At 40.6% G+C, this 21,091-nt stretch overlaps 1 protein-coding gene across 2 annotated transcripts in view; it reads left to right on the top strand.

The window, feature by feature from the left end:
• Window positions 1-17,672, top strand: part of PLS3 (plastin 3) — a 139,530-nt gene extending 121,858 nt beyond the window's left edge. For both annotated transcript variants that reach the window (XM_040323670.1, XM_040323671.1), the window contains exons 13-17: window positions 131-245; window positions 350-483; window positions 2,660-2,783; window positions 7,270-7,394; window positions 15,524-17,672. In XM_040323670.1, coding sequence (XP_040179604.1) covers window positions 131-245; window positions 350-483; window positions 2,660-2,783; window positions 7,270-7,394; window positions 15,524-15,656 — 631 coding nt within the window. In that variant the 3' untranslated portion in view covers window positions 15,657-17,672. The remainder of the gene's footprint in view (window positions 1-130; window positions 246-349; window positions 484-2,659; window positions 2,784-7,269; window positions 7,395-15,523) is intronic.
• Window positions 17,673-21,091: the final 3,419 nt, after the last annotated feature.

Consider the following 21,091-nt stretch of genomic DNA (forward strand, 5'->3'; position numbering starts at 1 on the left):
ATATGTTTGCAAGTGATGTTTTTTTATTTTTTATGATTGGATATTGAGACAAATGTCTCAGCCTACCCACTGCAGTATGAGGACTTTAAAATTATAATATAACATATATGGTTTATTTTTGAAATTCCAGTGACCTACAAGACTCTCTAGTAATTTTACAATTATACGAGAAGATTAAGGTTCCTGTTGACTGGAGTAAAGTAAACAAGCCCCCATATCCCAAACTTGGAGCCAACATGAAAAAGGTAAGTGAACGCCAAGAGGTCTGGTGTGTTGTACATGTGAATTAGAAGCAGAAATTGCACTAGTGCTTGGTTTTATGTAATGTCCTTTCTTTCTTTCTTCTCAGCTCGAGAACTGTAATTATGCAGTTGACCTGGGAAAAAGTCCTGCTAAATTCTCATTAGTGGGTATCGGAGGGCAGGACCTTAATGATGGAAACCCAACTCTCACACTTGCACTAGTCTGGCAACTCATGAGAAGGTAAGTGTAGCACTTTATGAATGGTGATAACGGGTTAGGAAACAATTATGGTGGGAGGGGTCATTGAAACTGGAGTAGCTGTGCATCATAACCAATCAGCTGGTAAGTTCAGCTTCTTCCAGTGTTGCCAACCTACCAGATTGAAATTTACTGGCACGACACCCAAAATGTACTGGCACAGCCACGTTTTTACTGGCATTTCATAAAAGTTACTAAATTACATTTTTAGATGCAAAATTCAGTATTTAGGCTACAAATAAGTACGCTAGGCAAAAAGCAATGTGATTTAAGGTAGATATTAAGGTAAAAACATATTTTTGTTATTTTCGATATAAGGGCAAATTATTTAGTCACATCACCACCTGCCTCCATCCCCCTCTGCCATCAACACCCTCTGCCTTCACTCCCTCTGCGGTGCCTCCAATCTCCCCCTCTGCAGGGCCACCGCAGCCACCATAAACCCCTGCCTCCATCCCCCTCTGCAGGGCCACCTGCCTCCATCCCCCTCTGCAGGGCCACCGCAGCCACCATCACCCCCTGCCTCCATCCCCCTCTGCAGGGCCACCGCAGCCACCATCACCCCCTGCCTCCATCCCCCTCTGCAGGGCCACCGCAGCCACCATCACCCCCTGCCTCCATCCCCCTCTGCGCAGTTCCAAGCCAAACCGATCTCTGCTATTTTTACTGGCACATTCCCGCAACCACAGACATTTTAAGAACTGTCCGTAAAAATATGGACAGTTGGCAACACTGGCTTGTTCAGATAAGCTTCGAAAGTGAAAGCTAGAAGCTGATTGGTTGCCATTCATAGCTGTGCCAGGTTCTGTCTGCTTTAGTTTTGGTAAATTCCCCTCAATGTATATGTGCCCAGAAAGAATCAGATTATAAACCTGGTAAATTTTATCTAGGGTTCAATGGAGAATTGAACTTATCTACACTCATTACCAATGTAAGGGCCCTTTCACACTGAGGAGTTTTTGAAGGACATAAAAATAAAAAGCCTTAAAAGATGAAGTAAAATATTTTTCTTTAAAAGAAATGAATGTGAATGTGGGATGGTGAAAAATCCTGCTAGCAGCATCTTTGGACCATGTTTGGGAGCTAAAAAAATAAATAAAAATGCACCTTCCCATTGAAAGCAATGGAAAATCCAGTAAAACCATGGCAAAAACATGCCAGTGGTGTCCTTTAAAAACCACACCGTAAAATCACGGCAAAAACGCATATGCGTCGCGGATCAATGTGAAAGTGCTCTGGGGGGAGGGGTTTATTGATTTGATTTCATGATAATTACTAGAAATATTGTACAGCGTAGGATGGTATTGAAAGTATCTGCCCAGGGTGTAAAATAGGCTAGGTATGCCATGCTTATTCTTGTATACAATTTAGTGTTCATGCCAACATGCCACATAATGTAGGTAGAATTTTCAGCAGGGGTTTCTGATAGCTGAAAATTATATTTCAAGGCTCCATGGTTAAAGTAAGAAAAAAGGTTGAGAAATGCTAGATATGCATTTCTGATTTCAAGCACAGGGCAGTGCTCAGGAAGAAAGGAGGAAGAACATGCCTAGACTTACCTGGAACAGCTTTGCTGCTTATTTTGTGAACTTCAAGGAAAAGTTTCTTCTCCAGGGTCCCCTTGCGTTTAATTACCTTTTTAGTTTTAACAATGCACTGAATCATTTATTTAGCCAGCGATATTAAAAATTTTATGGGCTCTTGCACACAACCATATTCATGACATGTTGGCTTACAGAGTAAATGAATGCAGTAGTTGGGTAGTTTTGCCCTTAGATGGGTAATGCCACAAAACTTCATATGCAGCTATACGCATTGGCATGTTGCCACTTACGTTTACAGACATTTGTATGAGTGTATTTTTCAAAGCATGACGTTTTACTTTTTTTAAAAATACACTTGTATACAGGTGCATGTGTAAACGCAGGTTCCATCATTTATATGTGCATAGTAACGTACTGCATTTTTTGTAATGCATGTTTGTAGGCAAACATACACTGTGACATCCCAGCGCCACAACTATACAGCCATAATTTATTCTGTACATCCAAAACTAATAAATATGGAGATATGGCCATGTGTAAGAGCACGGAGTGCAATTTTACTTCAATTCCAGGTGTTACTTTTAGCAGTAATTGTGCCTTTGTTTGTTGTTTAGGTATACATTGAATATGCTGGAGGATCTGGGTGATGGTGCCAAGGCAAATGATGAAATTATTGTCAACTGGGTGAACCACACTTTGGCTGACGCTGGGAAGACCTCATCTATTCAGAATTTTAAGGTACTACTACATATTATTATAAAATGCAAGATGTTTGGCTGTGATTTTTATCCAGTCCTTTTTTTTTTTTTTCTTTTTTTTACTGTGCTCGATTAGGTACCGTATTTATCGGCGTATAACACGCACCCCAAGTTTAGGAGGGAAGTTTATGGGGAAAAAAAAATACATTTGAAATGCCCATCAATGCAGCCTGATCAGTGTCCATCTGCAGCCTTGCCCATATTTGCAGAATGATCAGTGTCCATCTGCAGCCTTGCCCCCAACAGTGTCCATCTGCAGCCTTGCCCACACATCTGCCTACAAAGGAGGGAACGAGCGCCGCCGAGATAGACAGAGCTGGACGTCCTGTGTACTTGGCTCCTCTCGGCTCGTCTCAGTCCCGCCCGGTCCCTCCCCTTGGCCCAGGTCCTAAGATGGACGTAACACCGGTCCAATGGTGGGAGGCGTGACTGCGAGACAAGCCGAGTACACAGGACATCCGGCTCTGTCTCTCGGTGCTCGTTCCCTCCTTACCCTCCGAGGCAGCCGTTCGGTGTATAACATGCACCCATGATTTTCCCCCTGATTTTAAGGGGGGGGAAAAGTGCGTGGTATATGCTGATTAATACAGTAAGTGGAAAGTTTTCAACAATAATTGGCCATTTGACCTAAGCCGCTTCTTTAAAGGATAAGTTCACCTTTCAGAATGTGTTACAAGTTACACACCCATATTCTAGGTGTAACATTTTATGAAAGGACCATCCCGATTCCCTGCTCTGACAGCTAGTGGGGATCTTCTCCCCCTGCTAGCTGTCAAAAGTGGGTGAAGCCCTGCATGGCCCTGTCACTCTTTCAGTCTTCTGTGAATGGAAATTTAAGTCCTAACTGCCTTGGCAGCTGTCAGCTATTGGTTCTCAATGAACTACCACGGTGCTGTGAGCGCTGTGGAAGTTTCTGACAAGGTACGAGCAAGAAGACGCACAGGTCTGCATGAGTCCTGCATGGCATCAGCGGTCTGCTGGTCATTGGTAAAATGCTTTTACAGGCTCCTGTAACAAAAAATAATTGCAAATATTTTCTTTCCAGCAAAAGTGCATTTATTTATTGTAAAATGGTGAACGCCTCTTTAAAGCTCAACACTGTAAATGGATGAACACACAGGAAATATACAAATGCTTTTAGCTCACAAAGGTTTTGTATACCTGTCCAATCAATTTTGAGTTTTACATAGCTCTGGCGTACAGAAGCTAAACATTTCTTCTGTCCGAGATGAGTAAACCTGCCAGTCATCAACCCTTTTAACAGGACAACTTACTGATGTATTTTCTTAATAAAATTGTTTTCAGTCAAACAATACAGACTGCACTAAATGCCTTTTGAGTCACTGCCATCTTTTTATGGCGCATGGTGCAATTGGCTGAGTAGGCAGTTTTCAGTTGTGCATGGTGGATCTCAGGCTTACTCGTAAACTTGACATTCTAGGGCAGGGTAGAGCCATGTAAGTGCTGGTCATATTAGGAACTAAAGTGTTAATTTTCTCCATAGTCTGACTGCTATAAAGGCTGCAAGAATCTCTTAAAGCAGAACTAAACATATACATTTAACGGTTTCCCAAAATGGTTACATTTAAGGCATGCTGAATTACTGACATTTAGGCCTGGTTCACACTGGTACGATTTGAGATGTGATTTAAGATGTCAAATCGCATCTCAAATCGGCGGCATTTGTCGGCAATGGCACCGTCGGCAATGGCAGGTGCGGCGTCGCACCGATTCCAAAAGTAGTTCCTGTACTACTTTTTGCGATTTCGGGCCGCGATTTACATTAGAACCTGCACAGATGTCTCTAAAATCGTGTCCGATATCAGGACTGCCAGCGGGAGTGAAATCGCGCGAGTTCAGCTGAACTCGCACGGCTTCACTCCCGCAGCCCAGTGTGAACCTGGGCTTAAAGTGCGAGTTCACCTTTACGGAACATCTGTAAGGTGACCTTACATTGGATCCCTTCCCCCATCCTACCCGGTCCCACTGTCAGATACAGAAAAGCCGCTTCACCAGTTCAAGGATTTTAAATCCCTGTGGCTTTCTCCTCGCAGCGCTGACAGTGCAGACCAATCAGAACTCGCTTAGCCCATACTGTCCATGTGATCCATACTTGCTAAACAATATCAAATCCCCTGACCAGTGGAGCAGCTTTGACAGTTGCAAGTGGTGATGGGCAAAAATAGGCAGATTTCTGTAGTCCAGCAGGTAGTACTGCTGATGCTGGTTGAGATCAGTTCTTAACCACTTCCTTACTGGGCACTTAAACCCCTTCCTGACCAGAGGACTTTTTGCGATTCGGCACTGCGTCGCTTTAACTGACAATTGCGCGGTCGTGCGACGTGGCCCCCAAACAAAATTAACGTCCTTTTTTCCCCACAAATAGAGCCTTCTTTTGGTGGTATTTGATCACCTCTGCGGTTTTTATTTTTTGCGCTATAAACAAAAATAGAGCGACAATTTTGAAAAAAATATATATATTTTTACTTGTTGCTATAATAAATAGCTCAATTTTTTTTTTTTACGTTTTTTTTTTTATCATCAGTCTAGGCCGATACGTATTCTACATATTTTTAGTAAAAAAAAAAAAAAAAATCGCAATAAGCGACTGGTTTGCGCAAAAGTTATAGCGCCTACAAAATAAGGGACAGAATTATTATTATTTTTTTTTTTTTACTAGAAATGGCGGCGATCTGCGATTTTTATTGGGACTGCGACGTTATGGCGGACACATCGGACACTTTTGACACATTTTTGGCGCCATTCACATTTATACTGCAATCAGTGCTATAAATATGCACTAATTACTGTATAAATGTGACTGGCAGGGAAGGGGTTAACACTAGGGGGTGAGGAAGGGGTTAAATGTGTACCCTAATTAGTGTTCTAACTGTGGGGGAAGGGGGGTGACTGGGGGGGGGTGACCGATCTGTGTCTCTATGTACAAGAGACACAGATCCGTCTCCTCTCTCCCCTGACAGCACCGCTGTCTGCGAGAGCCGGGAATGAGAGATGATCTCATATGTAAACATATGAGATCATCTCTCATTGGCCGCACAGATCGCCTAGGAAACGGCCGCTCCGATTGGCCGTTCACGGCGATCTGTGACTGGCTGTGTCCAAGGGACACGGCCAGCACAGCAGTTCCCCGCTGCGCGCTCGGGAGCGCGCGCGGGGAACGTGCAAAGGGGAGGCCGTAAAAAGACGGCCTGTTAGAAATTGGGAGCCGCGCTGAGGCCGTACAAAGTCGTACGGCCGTCAGCAAGTGGTTAAATGGGAAGTTAGGAACATATTGGATTTATGGTAGAATAAAACCTGAAACAATGTGCATGTATTCCAGAGATATATACTGTTTTTTTTTTTTTGCTCTTGCATACACTTTAAACTAAAATGAAGATTCAAGGTTTGTACTTAAAGGATAAGTTCACTTTTTTGTAACATGTTGCATGTTCCACCCATATTTAGTGTGAAACATGTAGCGTGTTCCAGCTTCTCCCTCCTCTACCCCTCCCTTCATTCCTCCCTCCTCCTATGACAGTAGGCGTTGGATCCTCTCCCCACACCCGCTGTCAGAATTTAAAAAACGTGGGGCCCCGGCCACATCAGTTATTCAGAGTTCTGTGAAAGAATGAACTACATCTACTGTCGGCCTCAATGGCTGACAGTTTTGTAGTTCATTAATTCACAGAAGGACTGATGCGGACGTGTGGGCCATTCGGTAACTGCCTGCCCTATACAATGTATTTGTAGACAGCTGTACTGACTGTCTACAGGAGCCTGGTGTTGCTGATTGTGGGTGCAATGCCTCAAAAAAATTATTGCACTTTTTTTACCTGCAAAAAACATGTGCATTTATTTTCCCAAAAGGGTAACTTGGCCTTTATTCCTATTTCCAATCTTTCTTTTGGCCAATGAGGCTGACAGCAAGTACCAAAATAGGTGGAGGAAGGGTCAAACAAAAGTTTTACAAGGAAAAGTTGAAATTTGCATATAACTTCAGGTACTTTGTTCAGTTAACTTGTACTTGCATTTTATTCTTATTTGCTCTTTTTAACCCCAACTTCCCAATCACATCATCCCTGTGGCTCAATGTCACATGGTCAAGAGCCCATTCTGGTTGCTCCCAATCGCAAACAGTGACGGGCAGCTGTATGGACAAATTGGCAAGTATGCTGGGAACGTGCAGTGAACTTTTTCTTGGCACAGAATTTTAAAGCCTCATGGTGTCGAGGCCAACGCATCCAGCTGCTGCATGTATGCAGGTAGTCGGAACGGGGCCCCACAATTCCTGTTGGCAGCCCTGCACAGAGCAGCCTATAGTCTCCTCTTCTCGGGTCCCTCGCTGGTGCTTCTTGAATAGAATGCATTACTATAAAACACATGTGACTTTACTATGACTTTAAGTCTGCATTAGCATATTGCTGGATTCACCTCAACATTTTTTCCACTTTTTTTTTTTTTCTCAGGACAAAGCCATCAGCACTAGTCTTCCTGTAGTGGACCTGATTGATGCTATACAGCCCGGCAGTATTAATTATGACCTTGTAAAGACCGGTTCACTCTCGGATGAAGACAAACAAGAGAATGCCAAGTAAGTGTGTCTTTGTTTTGTTGACATAGTAATAAGCCTAATGTCTTTTTGTTAAATGGCTTTTTGGCAGCCATTGTTTACTGAGAGCTGAATTCTTAGTTGTCTGTTAAGATGTTCTGCCAGTGGGGTAAGAACTGGTTTATTTCTGTAATGGCTTCATATTCGTTTCTAAAGTGTGGAACAATTCGGCATTGTTCCATAGATTAGGAGTGTAGATGTTTCTTGCATTCAGCCTTTTCTATTGAATCAAGCAACAAGCCTATATCATTGTTTTGCATGGAAAAAAAAAATATATATATATTATATAAATATACATTTTATGGAGCCCCTACAGTGGAATCCATAGCAATTACCATAAAGTGATATTAAACGCTTGCTTTATTTTGAAATGATTTTTCTTTATTATGTTTTTTTTTTTTTTTTTTTATCTGTCCCTGCGACTGGCCCTCAAGCCGCCTTTCTATTTTGCCGCTCTTTAGAGACACCCATGTGTACACACTCATGACCAGTGCTGTATGAGTTCATAGGCACTGCTTCCTCCTCCCATCAATTTGACTGACCGTATTTGGAGCCTATGGCTCTGCATCTCCTAGAATTGTGCTACTCAAAAATAGCCCTGATTTATTAGGATGAGATAGACTCATATGCTCAGGTAGCCCCAGCACTCTGACATGCAAACGTCCAATATAAAACAAAAAAAATCCGGCACCACGATGTCTCAACAATAAAATGTATATGATTTTATTAGCTTTATCCATTAAAAGGAATCAATACCTGTAATGGATTGTTGCAGCCTCTTACATAGTCCTTAGTTATGTTTGTTAAAGGGTCACTAAAGGAATTCTTTTTTTTTTTTTTTTTTTTAGCTAAATAGCTTCCTTTACCTTACTGCAGTCGTGGTTTCATGTCCTCATTGCTAGTTTTTGCTCTGATGTTGCAGTAAAACGGCTCTGTTCTGGACACTTCCTGGTTGTCTGGCTCCGTATGAAAAAAGTAATGGGAGAGTTTCGTTTCGTTTTCCTAGCCATGACTCTCTACGGCACTGTCCAGCACAGAGGCATAAAATAACATGCAAAGACTAAACTACTTTCAGTTTCGTTTTAGCATCTAAGAGGCACATTATATGATTGATTTTTATCTATTTTTAATCATTTTTAAAAGGAATCAGTTAACTATTATGTCTCTATACCCTGTAAAAAGTCATTTCAGCAAAAAAACAAATTTCCTTTAGTGATCCTTTAATTGTTGAGACATTGTGGTGCCAGGTATTTTTTCTCTTTTATTGGACTTATGGCTCTGCTGTCTTCAGTACCCTCATGTGCAATCTGAAACAGGTAAGCAGCACAGATTATGGAAGACCTAGTCGTGGCAAACATGGATCACCACTAAATGTTTGGGGAGGGTTCACAGAAAGGTACTTGGGTATTTTTTACATGAATGCAAAGAATAAATAAATGAATGCAAAGAATGCATTAAAGATTAATTCAAGGCATAGTATATTTTTAAATTGTAACATTGGTCCAGCTTGGAGCAATGTAACTATGTATATGATCTACCTGGCTGATGCCCCTGGAAGCTGGAAAGTAGTCATCACTACACCAGTGATATTCAGTTGCTTCCAGTTCCTGTGCCGAGAAGTCTCATGAATTGTAACACAGGAGGTTGGCTGCTCAGTAGACATGTGCGGAATGAAAAAATGTAATTTTGATTCAATATTTACATTTGTTTTAGTTAAATTTGTCCAATTCATTTTCAGAATTTGTTTTGTTCGTATTCAAATAAAAAAATTGAATAGTTTTTTAGAATCCATTTCGACTAGTATTTGAAAAGTTTTCAAATTCAAATCGTTTTTGATTTGTTTTCTAATTACCAATGTGAATAAAATAGAAAAAATAGAATAGAAAAGAATATAACCATCTTTTGACATTTTATCTTTCAATATTTTTATTGAAAATGAACAATGTTGCCTCAGACATAGGTAACAAATATGAAAAGAACAATCGAGCTCTATCAGATTATATTATTCATACAAAGAGTCATAAGCCTAAAATCTATAGGCAGCAAAACAAAAACAAAAAAAATAGAGAGACTCAACATAAAATGCAGTTAGCAGGAAAGCTCGTTAATATATCTATATGACATAAAGATAACCAAAGAAAAAACAACACAATGTTCCCTTTAAATCGTATCCCTTCCCTCTTCCGCTGTGAAATCATTCACTGAGTGGTAATAAGAATTAAAAAAAAAGGAAAATACGAATAAAGCTAAGGAGCCATATTCTCGACTCCCTAGGGTCCAACCAGTGGTTGTCCCAGGAAGCCAACACTACCCCAGAATCACAAGAATGATTCATACCAGGAGCAAGATGTATATAAAGAACAGAGGAGGAAGAGGAGAAGGAAGAAAAAGGAGGGGAGGGATTGGGAAGGGTAGGGAAAGATAGGGAAGGACAAGGAAAGGTAAAGAAGGGGGAAAAGAAAAAAAAAAGGGAAACCCCTCCATATACTTCTACCTACATCATATTAACCTAGAGACAGAAGCTCCATTAATGGATCCCACAGTTGACAACAATAACAACAATAGCCAATTCAACATTAAACGTTTTTTTTTTAAGAGGAAAGAGAGAAAGAGAAAAGAAAAAAAAAAAAAAAAAAAGCAAGAAAATAAAGAAAGGGAGAAAGTAAGAGGAGAAGAGAAGAGGGTCAGCCAGAGATATTTTATGACGGAGATAAGTAACGTATCCACGGATCCCACGTTACATCGAATTTCTTAGTAGAATCGCGAAGGACACAGGTGAGTCTGTCGTTAACCATGATCCAATTAAGTTTATTCTTCACGTAATCAAGAGGAACCACCGACTGCTTCCAATATCTAGCAATAGTTATTCTTGCTGCCAAAAACATATACGTGATTAACGTCATTGATTTTTTGGGAACCTCACTGGGTAATTTATGAAAAAGCGCTGGTTGCGGGGATCGACGTATATTAACACCCGTTACCGAGTAAATTAAGTTAAATATACGAATCCAAAACTTCATTACCACGGGGCACTGCCACCAAACATGAAGCATTGTACCCATCTGTCCACAACGCCTGAAGCAAATGGGCGATGCGGACGGGTGCATCTTAGCAACTCTGGTCGGGACCAAATACCAACGCAGAAGTGTCTTATAATTTGCTTCAATTAATGTAGTATTAATGGAAATTTTAGATAGAGCGAAGGCAATATCTTGCCAATCCGATAATTCCAACGTGGTATTCAAATCCCGTTCCCATTGTTTCATGTAAGGGAGCTTGGCATCCGGGTCAGTGAGGATAGTGTATACTGTAGATATCCTTCCCCGTAGAAGGCCCTTAGTTTGGCAAGATAATTCAAAATTTGTAAGAACCATGGGTCCAGCCAACTGATTAAGTTTGGATCGTATAAAAGAAATAATCTGGTTATATCTAAATAGTTCACTAGAAGGCATCTGGCATGTATCTGTAAGATATTGTAACGAGTGCGGTTGATCTCCGTCAAGATAATCGCCTATCCTAAGAAGCCCCTTATTTAGCCACCACAGAAACAGCATTGGAGTCATTCCAGGAGAAAATTCGGGGTTAAAGAAAATTGGGGCTAATGGAGTATGAAGGGAGGACAAGGGTTTGCGATGTCTTACTCCATCCCAGATTGCCAATGAATGGGACAGGGTAGGGCACAATATCGGAGGGCGAAGGCGACCAGGAAGCCACATTAAAGAGCCTATAGCAAAGGGGTGACATGAAAGAGCCTCAATAGAGACCCAAAGGGGTGTAGATCCTTTAGCCGTTGTGTAGGAAAGCTGAGTTATTTGAGCCGCCTGATAGTAGGCCTGTAAGTTAGGGAGGCCAAGCCCACCAGATTGTTTCGAGACACATAGAGTCAATTTATTCATTCGCGGTTTTTTATTATTCCAAACAAAACGGGAAACTTCTGATTGCAATCGTTGTAAATCTCTCCTCGGAACCGCAATTGGCAAAGTCCTAAAATAATAAAGTAACTTGGGTAAAAACGTCATCCTAATAGAATTGATTCTACCGAACCAGGACAAGGGATAATCTGCCCATCGCCGAAGATCCTCCCGAAGTCGACTGAAAAGCGGGGGATAGTTAGCTCGATAAAGAGTATCGATCGAGGGTGTCAACTGAACACCTAAGTATGGCAGCGATTTTTGTGTCCATTGAAATTTATATAGAGTCTTTAAGGTTGAGACCGTCGCTGTGGGTAAAGAAATATTGAGGGCCATAGTCTTTTGGGTATTTAAAGAGAGTCCCGAAATCCGAGAGAACCGATGAAGCAGGGTCAAAAGATTGGGTATGGTCAATTGAGGATTTGTGACATACATAAGAATGTCGTCGGCGAACAGGGAACATTTATGTTCCCGCTGCCCACAACAAATGCCATGTATATCAGGATGGGATCGGATCGATACAGCTAGGGGCTCAATCGCCAAGGCAAACAATAAAGGGGAGAGCGGGCAGCCCTGTCTCGTCCCACGTCGGATAGGAAATGATGCCGATTTATAACCCCGAACAGAAACCTGGGCCGACGGATTACTATAGAGTTGTTTAAGTAATAAAATAAAGGTGGAACCGAATCCAAATGCTTCCAGAGTAGTAAATAAATAGTCCCAATTTAAACTATCAAAGGCCTTGTGAAGGTCCAAAGATAGAAGTAATAATTCCCTCGACACAGGGGCATCCCATTTAGAGCGCACTGCAGAGATCAATGCTATGGAGCGACGAATCTGATCCAGCGTCTGACGCCCGGTTATAAATCCAGATTGATCCTTGTGGACATATTGCTCTAAAAAAGAACCAAGCCGTATGGCTAAAAGTTTTGTCAGGATTTTAAGATCGCAATTAATTAAGGAAATGGGCCGATAATTAAGAATATCTGTAGAATCTTTATGTGGTTTGGGGATAACACTAATGTACGCCCTATTATCTAAAGGAACTGTTCCGCCATCCCGCAAAAAATTAAAGTAGAGAACCATATGAGGAGCCAACTGTTCAGAAATTTTTTTATAATAAATATTAGAGAGGCCATCAGGGCCCGGAGATTTATGTAAGGACAGTACTTTAATAGTATTCTGTATTTCCTCACAGGTAATGGGTTGATCCATAAGCTCTCTATGGGATTCAGTGAGGGATGGCAGTGATAAGGTGTGCAAAAAATCTTCAATGGGGACAGGAGTGTGGTCCTGGGTTGGGTTGTATAATTTAGCGTAAAATTTTTGAAATTCCTGAAGAACTTTATTGGGATGTTGGGAAAGATCGCCATTTGAGAGTCTAATTTTTGGAAGAGCTACGTGGGCATGTTTAGGGGAAAGTTTACGCGCCAACAACGAACCCTGTCGATCCCGCCAAGTAAAAAATTTATGATTAGTCCATCGCAACTGTTTTTCTGCTTTAGTGGTGAGACAAATATTAAGTTCCGTACGTGCCTGTTCAAGTCTAACCAATAGGTCAGGGTGTGGGGAGCGTTTGTGTTGAGTCGCTAATTCTTCGTATTCCGCAGTCTTAACCCGGATTACCTCATCACGAGTTTTTTTAAGTCTGGATGATAACTGAATCAAAAAACCCCGTATGGAAGCCTTATGGGCCGCCCAATTAATGGCAGGGGTGGTATCTTCCGCCCGATTGATGTCAAAATACATTTTCAAATGAGAGAGGATTTCTAAACAAGAAGACTCGTCACTAAGCATCGATTCATTCAATCTCCAATGGGATTTAGCTAATCTGACAGATAAGTTAGCGAACACCAATACAATCGGATCGTGATCAGACAACGGCGTCGCAATTATTTTAGCTGAAACCAGTTTAGGCAGTAAGCCCGAGGGGAGAAAAACATGATCGATACGCGAATAACGGTTGTGGGCCCTGGAGAAATGGGAGTAGTCTCGAGTGGTAGGATTGGCCTCCCTCCAAGCATCAATAAAATCATAATGGTGCAACAGCTGGGCAAATTTACGGCTCTGATTAGAAGGGGATCGAAGTTGAGGGTGATGAGACCTGTCCAACATGTGGTCCAGCGCCAAATTAGAATCACCAGCTATAATAACATCACCTTCAAATTCAGAGGCCAAAGAACGAAATAAAGAATTAAAAAAGGCGACCTGGTTCGTGTTAGGAGCATAATAAACTAGGATCGTCACTAAATTCTCCCCCAAGTGCCCTTTCACCAGCAAATACCTCCCCTCTTTGTCCCGTAGTATTTTAGATTCAGTAAATGACAGCCTACTAGACAAACAGAGCGCTACCCCTCGTTTTTTCTCTGTAGCATTAGCAAAATAACAAACAGGATAATTTCTATGCATATACCGGGGAGTAAAGGAAGGAAGGAAATGTGTCTCCTGAAGGGCTACAATATCTGCCCCTATAGACCTATAGTAGTTAAACAATTTGATGCGTTTAGACGGTGAACCCAGCCCTTGAACATTATGTGAAAGCAGTCGTATGGTTCCAATGGAGTCAGCGAACTTAGACATGGCTATGGAAGAAAACAGCTGTAACCACCAGACTCACCCACCAATGTACAGACAATACGAAAGTCCTGACGAGATTCCGGCTGACCCTCAGAAGATAAAAGGAAAAAAAGGTTAAAAGTAGAGAAAGTAAAATAAAAAAAGAGAGAAAAATGACACAAGGGCTTAAAGAAGCCTAGTATCAAGAGGTGTAGCATAAAGTGATTTTTAGACAATATACTACACAAACAATGTAACCAAATAGTCCAGAACTCCAGTTCTGGAAATGTAGGAGTCTCCACCAAAGGTAACCAATGGGAAGAGTCCAACAAATCAGGAGAGAGCATAGCCACCCCCCGGCACATGTATAAAACAACAGGTAATATTACCCCCCAACCCCCACACCAAGTTCAATGACACCCCAAATAGGAGCAAAAACATAGGCAGCAGCTAATGTCCCGCGAAGGGACCACTGAGAAGCCGCCGCTCCACCAACAAGAAAAAAAAAAAAAAATAAAGATAAAAAATAAAAAAAAAAGAGTAACTGGTGTCAGTTAGAAAATTCTCAATTGACTCGGCGAGAAGTCGCAGATTTCCTTGATGTCGGGGAGGACCAAAGCGGCGAAAGCGGAGGACCGCCGGATCTTGCTTGGTTCTGAGACGATGGGTCATGGGAGATAAATCCCAGTTTCAGCATGATTTTTTCACCGTCAGCAAACGTGGAAAAAGAATGTGATCTGTTATTATAGGTGAATTGTAAGCGAAAAGGATAGGTCCTCCCCGCCGACCGGATGGACATGGAGCGGGTCTCCGTAGTGAGCCCCAGGTGTCGCCGACCACGTCCGAGAGTAGGCTGGGTTGGGGAGCTGCTAATTCTCGCTCAAAGTGCCGGGGGTGTGCGGAGCGGTCTAGGGATGCATCCGCTCCTGCCGCCCGCGCATGCGCTCTATCTTTTGACATTTTAATAGAAAAAAATTGAATACAGAAGAATAGAAAACATATAACTATTTCCCAAGATGCAAATGGAATCAATTTGAATAGATTAGAATAGAAAATAAGGCTAGTATAGAAAAAACATTAACATGGAATATAACCAACTTCCTATTCTAATCTATTCCATTCAAATTGATTCGATTTGAATCTTTCTATTCTATTTGTTTAATTCTATTCTTTTTCTATTCAATTCTCTTTTCTATTCACATTCGAATTTCAGAAGATGGTTATTACTTCCATTTTATTCTATTTTTATTATATTCTGTTCTTTTATTTTCCGTTTTATATTTTCTATGTTTTCCATGTTATTCTCTTTGGAAATTGCAAAACAAATTGAACGATTTGTCTTTGATTTGAAAAACTATTTGAAATGATTCGAATTTCGTCCAAATATATTTTTTTTCGTTATTTCGGATTCGTTAAAATTCTGTATTGTAATTTGAAAATTCGGATACATACGAATTTCCAAAAATGTAAAGTTTGTCCGAATTTCAATTTGAAACTGCACATGTCTACTGCTTGACGAAGGTATTTTCAAAACCTAAATAAATGCAAAACTTTTTCTGATTATGAGGTGGAGAGGCAGCGTGGATGATGTCACCCGAGTTTGTTTGTTTTTTCTTCTAATTTATCTTCTTATTCTTGCTCTAGATATGCTGTGTCCATGGCTAGAAGAATTGGAGCACGAGTATATGCCCTTCCTGATGACATTGTGGAAGTGAAGCCCAAGATGGTTATGACAATGTTTGCTTGTTTGATGGGCAGAGGGATGAAGAAGGTGTAACTGTACTTGTTTTCAGCTGTGGAGGAGTGTGAGACTCACAGGGTGTATGGCTTGCAGTCCGAGGCCTTTCCGTACTGCCAACATAAGAACTTTTTTGATGGTGGCAAGACTTTCTTCAGGTTTGCTTCGCAACATTAGAAACCTCCCGATTCTCAGGAAGAGGCACTGTATGCCACAAGTGCTCTTTCTCAGCTGAACCTTCAGAATCATACCAAAATGCATTCAAGCTTGGACCACTCGTGACCTTATTATTTTGCTCTTTGATCTTCCGCTTTAGAAATTCCAAGCAATACATTTGAAGGCATGTCATGGCAAAAGTGCAATAAATACTTTGTTGCCTTTACTCCTGCAGGGCTTCAACATGCCTGAAAGAAAGCAGTCTTGATTACTCAACCAGTTAGATTTAACTTTTATTTCTCTTATTGCAGTATGGGAGAATCTCAATAAATAACTTCTTTGGGCCATAACATTTTAAATTAGTTTCTCAAAGCAAACCCGTGCTTTTGTTAATGTAGGGTAAAGCAACAAGTTGTCTAACCCCCCCCCCCCCCCCAAACAACACATACTGGCCTTTTTCTTACTCCCCACTGCGCTGTTCAGCTGCTGGAAGCAAAGTCGGCGCTGGTACTTGTGGGTATGGAGGAGCATGTGACTCGCTCCATGTGATGGCACCAGGCCATTCACAAAGCGCCATCACACAGGGTAAGAACATTGCCCTTTGGAAACTATGACTTAAGTACATTTTTTATTTACACAAGGTGGCTTCCTCCCCCGGCAGTTGAATAGCGTTGTGCAGTACAGCAATGTACAATACCTAATTATATTAGTTTTCATTAGCCTGAATCCTACAAACAAATGGTTGATTAGATGCTGTGAATGTTAATGCTATTCAGTCGTCCAGAAGTCCCAATCTTATAGTACAGTGAAGTAAATTGTGCACCCACGGTTTCTGCAACTGCTTCATGAATCTTAAAGGAAAAATACAGGGTCCCATTGCTTTACATACCTCTGGAAATGATGCTTGTCTGTTTGTCCTAATAATCCTCTGGCTCCATTAGTTTAAGCCAATCACAGGGAACAAGTGAGCGACTATTAATGCCAGGAGTCCTGATATTCGTGCTTGTTCTAGGTTAGCAAGCCAAAAAGCATTGAAGCCGGGGAGAAAAATGATAACTTGAACCTAAAAGGAACATCATGTTTTCACCTGTTTGTACAGATTGGGGAGTTACTTTTCTCTTATTTGTACATGTACTCTGGAAATTTGTTAACTTTACAAATTATGTCACTAAAAAGAAAAAAAAAAATTATTTGTCTGCTCAAACAAGACTGAGCAATGTACACCTTGGCAACTCTAATGGGCATAACAAGGCCTACTGGGCTGCTAAAACACCTTCATGCTTTCTTGGTAGTCCTGTTTTGTGGTCTAGGCTTAGTCTGTCCTATAGTAGCCAGTTGCCTTTCTTTGGTAGGAGTCAAAGTGGCCGCTTCCACTGTGACAGTCATCTGTGAAACATTCTGGAAATAATATTCTAAACACATTTACACTTCTAACTAAAACATAGGACACCTTTTGCTTTTCTTCGTTTTTCTGTTTGCTTATATCATTCCTGGTTTTTATTTTGCAAATGTGATTGATAGTTTAACATGAATGCATTTTTGTGTGTATCTTGGTTCAAACTTCATACATTACCATTTTTTTTGTATAAGGCCTGCATGAACATTTATTTTTTGTAACAATTTTTATTTAAAAGTTCTATATACTCTCAAACTGACCTGTTTTATCTGGAATTGCTGGTTTCATTCCTGCCGAGGACCATACACTGCATAGCAGTATGTATTTGCATATGAGAAAAAAAGGGCCAAAGAATTAAGTTACTTTAACATCTATATTTGCATATATTTATATAGCTTTGGCGACCTGTTTGCTAGATTTTTACGATCATGCTGCTATTTTATGCTGTTGAAAAATGATATGATGGCAAAGCAGAACTCAAATAAAGAAACTGTTTCAGCATGTCCCTTGCCTTGGTATCAAACTGAGCTAAAGAGCTTTCTTGACTTTTTTATTTTATTTTTTATTTTGCTTTCAGTATAAAAAAAATGTTGGTACATTTTGAGGGTTTGGTAGAAAACCATGATGGGATAAATGCATTAAAAGGGAAACTAGTGTATTCTAAGTCGGCACACATTTTGGGTTCTTATAGCTCTGTTTAAAGTAAACCTGTAGCTAGGCTATGGACATTGTGGTAATTCTGTATGAATATATACAAACGCCTGTGATATTGATGACTGTGGCAGATAGACTAGAACTAGACGAAGGTGCGCTTCCCTACGCTCCAAAAGGCCACTTATACTTTTTATGATTTAAAATAAAGGTTGTTTTAGTTATGTGACCATATCAATATAGAGGCTCAAGGCTGTTTAAGATGATGTGTAAATTAAAGGTCTACTCAACAAAACCACCTGGTATCAAGAGGCTGTCTCTTCTCCCATCTATTGGCCACATATGAAATTGAGATGAACAGAAAGAGAAGGTATGCTAGTAAATACTGCAGATATGGGCTATCTATCTTCTGCCCTATGAATATCTATCCCTTCCGATATGCGATACAGGTACACTCATCCATATAGACAAGCCCCATGTTTCGCCATATCCACAAAAACCTGCTCTCTTAATCAAGACTGCATTGACACAAGGCATATGGGCACCCCACAACAAAAAAAAATGGAGGGGAGGGGGGGGGGAGAATGTGTCAAGACAAATTAAATCATGTGAACCCATTTAAAAATAGAACTGGTGCTCCCAAAATCAAATCTCCTGAACCCAACATGTTTCACTCTTCAATTAGAGCTTTGTCAGAGGTAATAATTTGAAAAAAAAGTGAAGAATATTAGCAACCAAGAGTAGCTGACTGTCACATGGTGACACTATGTGACAGTAATTTTATTTTCTGAGCTGCAGCCCTAATCAATGTACTCTGACCACTATCACAATGTAATGTCTCAGTGGAGAGGATTCCTCCATCCATCTCACTTGTGTGGATGTGAGAATACTTTTTTTTCCAATTGGACACAAACTGATCAAAAAACTGATCCATCTATAGCCAGCTTATTATTCACTATACAGTCTGTACAGTATCTTTTGTATCTTCCACCGACTATGTAGTACAAAGGCCTGTCTGGATACTACTAATTGGATAATGAATAGTTTTGGTTTGCCCTTGTATTACAAAGTTTTGGTAAATCAAAAGCAGAGTGTGCACAAATTGTACAATCATATTGTAAAGTGTATGCTCGACTTTACTGTTCATGTGTATGAGTACTAAGAATGGCAAATGTTTTCCCTGAAACATTGTCTAAAGCTGGGTACACACTATTAGTGTTTTTTTTTAAATAGATCCCTGCATGATCACAAACAAGGTGGATGCATAATTCCCCCTACCCCCCCTGTGCTATTGTACTCTTACAGCAAGACTCCTCCACTGAGCAGAATACACTGATCAGCACTGCAGCCCACTGATGAAAGGTGGTTTTCCAGCAGGACCATTTGACAGAAGCCAAAGTCAGGCAGCCATTATTGCTATTACTCATTATTGGCTGTGGACCAAGCCATCATCAAAGTAATCGAATTGGCTCTGTGTGTGTGTGATACTGGTGCACTCCGCAACCATTACAGGTTTTTTGGTGGCTGCACATGTTTCAACCAGGAAATACTGATCAACCAAAATACATTTTTTTATAATGGCTTTATTGAAAAGGATTTAGATAAAAACATGAGCAAAACGCATCCTAAATCAATTGTTCCTCAGGTGTAGCAGTTAAACAGACAATACCAAATTATCTCTACATGTTTCGCTCTAGGGAGTATTTCAGGAGATTGAATCATGGCGTCTGGTAAGCTAGACACTGTTTGGTATTGGATAGATGGACATATGGACATAGTAAATTATTTTAAATTGAAAAAACACTCAATTTGGTAAGTGCAGAGAGATGTCGTCTGTGTCTTAAAACAATGGGTGCCAAAATGCTTGTAGACCGAGATAGTGTATCTGACCTGTCCTTTAGGTGGAAATATAGAATCAAGGTAATCCAATGAGGTCTTGGAATATTCCATAATGCATGACGCAGACCCAGATTAGCAAACAAAGTATCATCAGAATCCCAGCAGGGCAAATTCCCAAAGGAAAAGCTACAGAGGAATCAATAGTTTCCAAAGCGGATTGGAGGGAGGGATGTGGTCTCTACCCTCTCCTCCATGGCAATAAAGCTATAATAAATTTTATTTTAGTTGATCAGTATTTCGGTTGTTGGCTCCATTGACACCTTTAAAATCCCGAGGCCTGTGACCTCCCCCTTTTCCTTTTATTTTTTTTCATTACATTTATATGGGATGTGGTGTCTGATATCTGAGCATTTGCATTCACCCTTTTTTCGTATATATTAAAAAGATCAGCACACTCTATGTAATGTATACATCCCATAGAAAAGGTTAGTGTAAAATGGGGCTTTCATACATTTCAGATCTACTTCCCTCCATTTTGATGCAGACGTGTATTTAACCGGTTCCTCTACCGCCTCATGTTTGTTTACGTGGGCAGAATGGCTCCCCTGTGCAAAACACTGTACGGGGTTCCTTTAAGAGCCGCCAGAGGGCGTATGCCGCCAGAGGGAAGCGTATGGCCACACGCAATCGCATGCATGAACGCCAGCATGGATTTGTGTGTAAACGCACAAATCCCTGTGCTGTCGGAGGAGACGTGTAGTTTATTCCTAGTCCGTAGGAACGGCAATGTGTCTCCTCTCCTACTCGGTCCAATCCCCATTCAGTTAGAACATACTGATGGAACACACATTTAACCCCTTGATCGCCCCCTAGTGTTAACCCCTTCCCTGCCAGTGTCATTTACACAGTAATTGGTGCATTTTTATAGCACTGTTCGCTGTATACATGTATACATGTCAATGGTCCCAAAAATGTGTCAAGTGTCTGATCTGTCACAATACTGCTAAAAATCTCAGGTCACCGCCATTACTAAACAAATTGTGGGAAAATAGGCCTAATTTCACACTCGGCGCTTATGTGGCTATAGGTATTTACAATATTTATTTTATTGATAGAGACTTTTGATGGTTTTTATCATTATTTTTATCACTATTTTACTATGTATACACCGCCATTACTAGTAAAAAAAATAAAAGTGCCATCAATCTTTCCCATAGTTTTGTAGACGCTAAAACTTTTTGCGCAAACTAATAACTAATTGACAAAAACATTTTTTTTTAACCAAAAATGTGGAATATATATTGGCCTAAACTGAAGAATTTTTTTTTTTTTTTAACATTTTTGGGGATATTTATTATAGTAAAAAATCGTTTGTTTTTTTTCTCAAAATTTACAATTTTTTTTCATGTATAGCGCAAAAATAAATCGCAGA

The sequence above is a fragment of the Rana temporaria genome, chromosome 9, assembly GCF_905171775.1.
Source record: "Rana temporaria chromosome 9, aRanTem1.1, whole genome shotgun sequence".
Classification (NCBI taxonomy): Eukaryota; Metazoa; Chordata; class Amphibia; order Anura; family Ranidae; genus Rana; species Rana temporaria.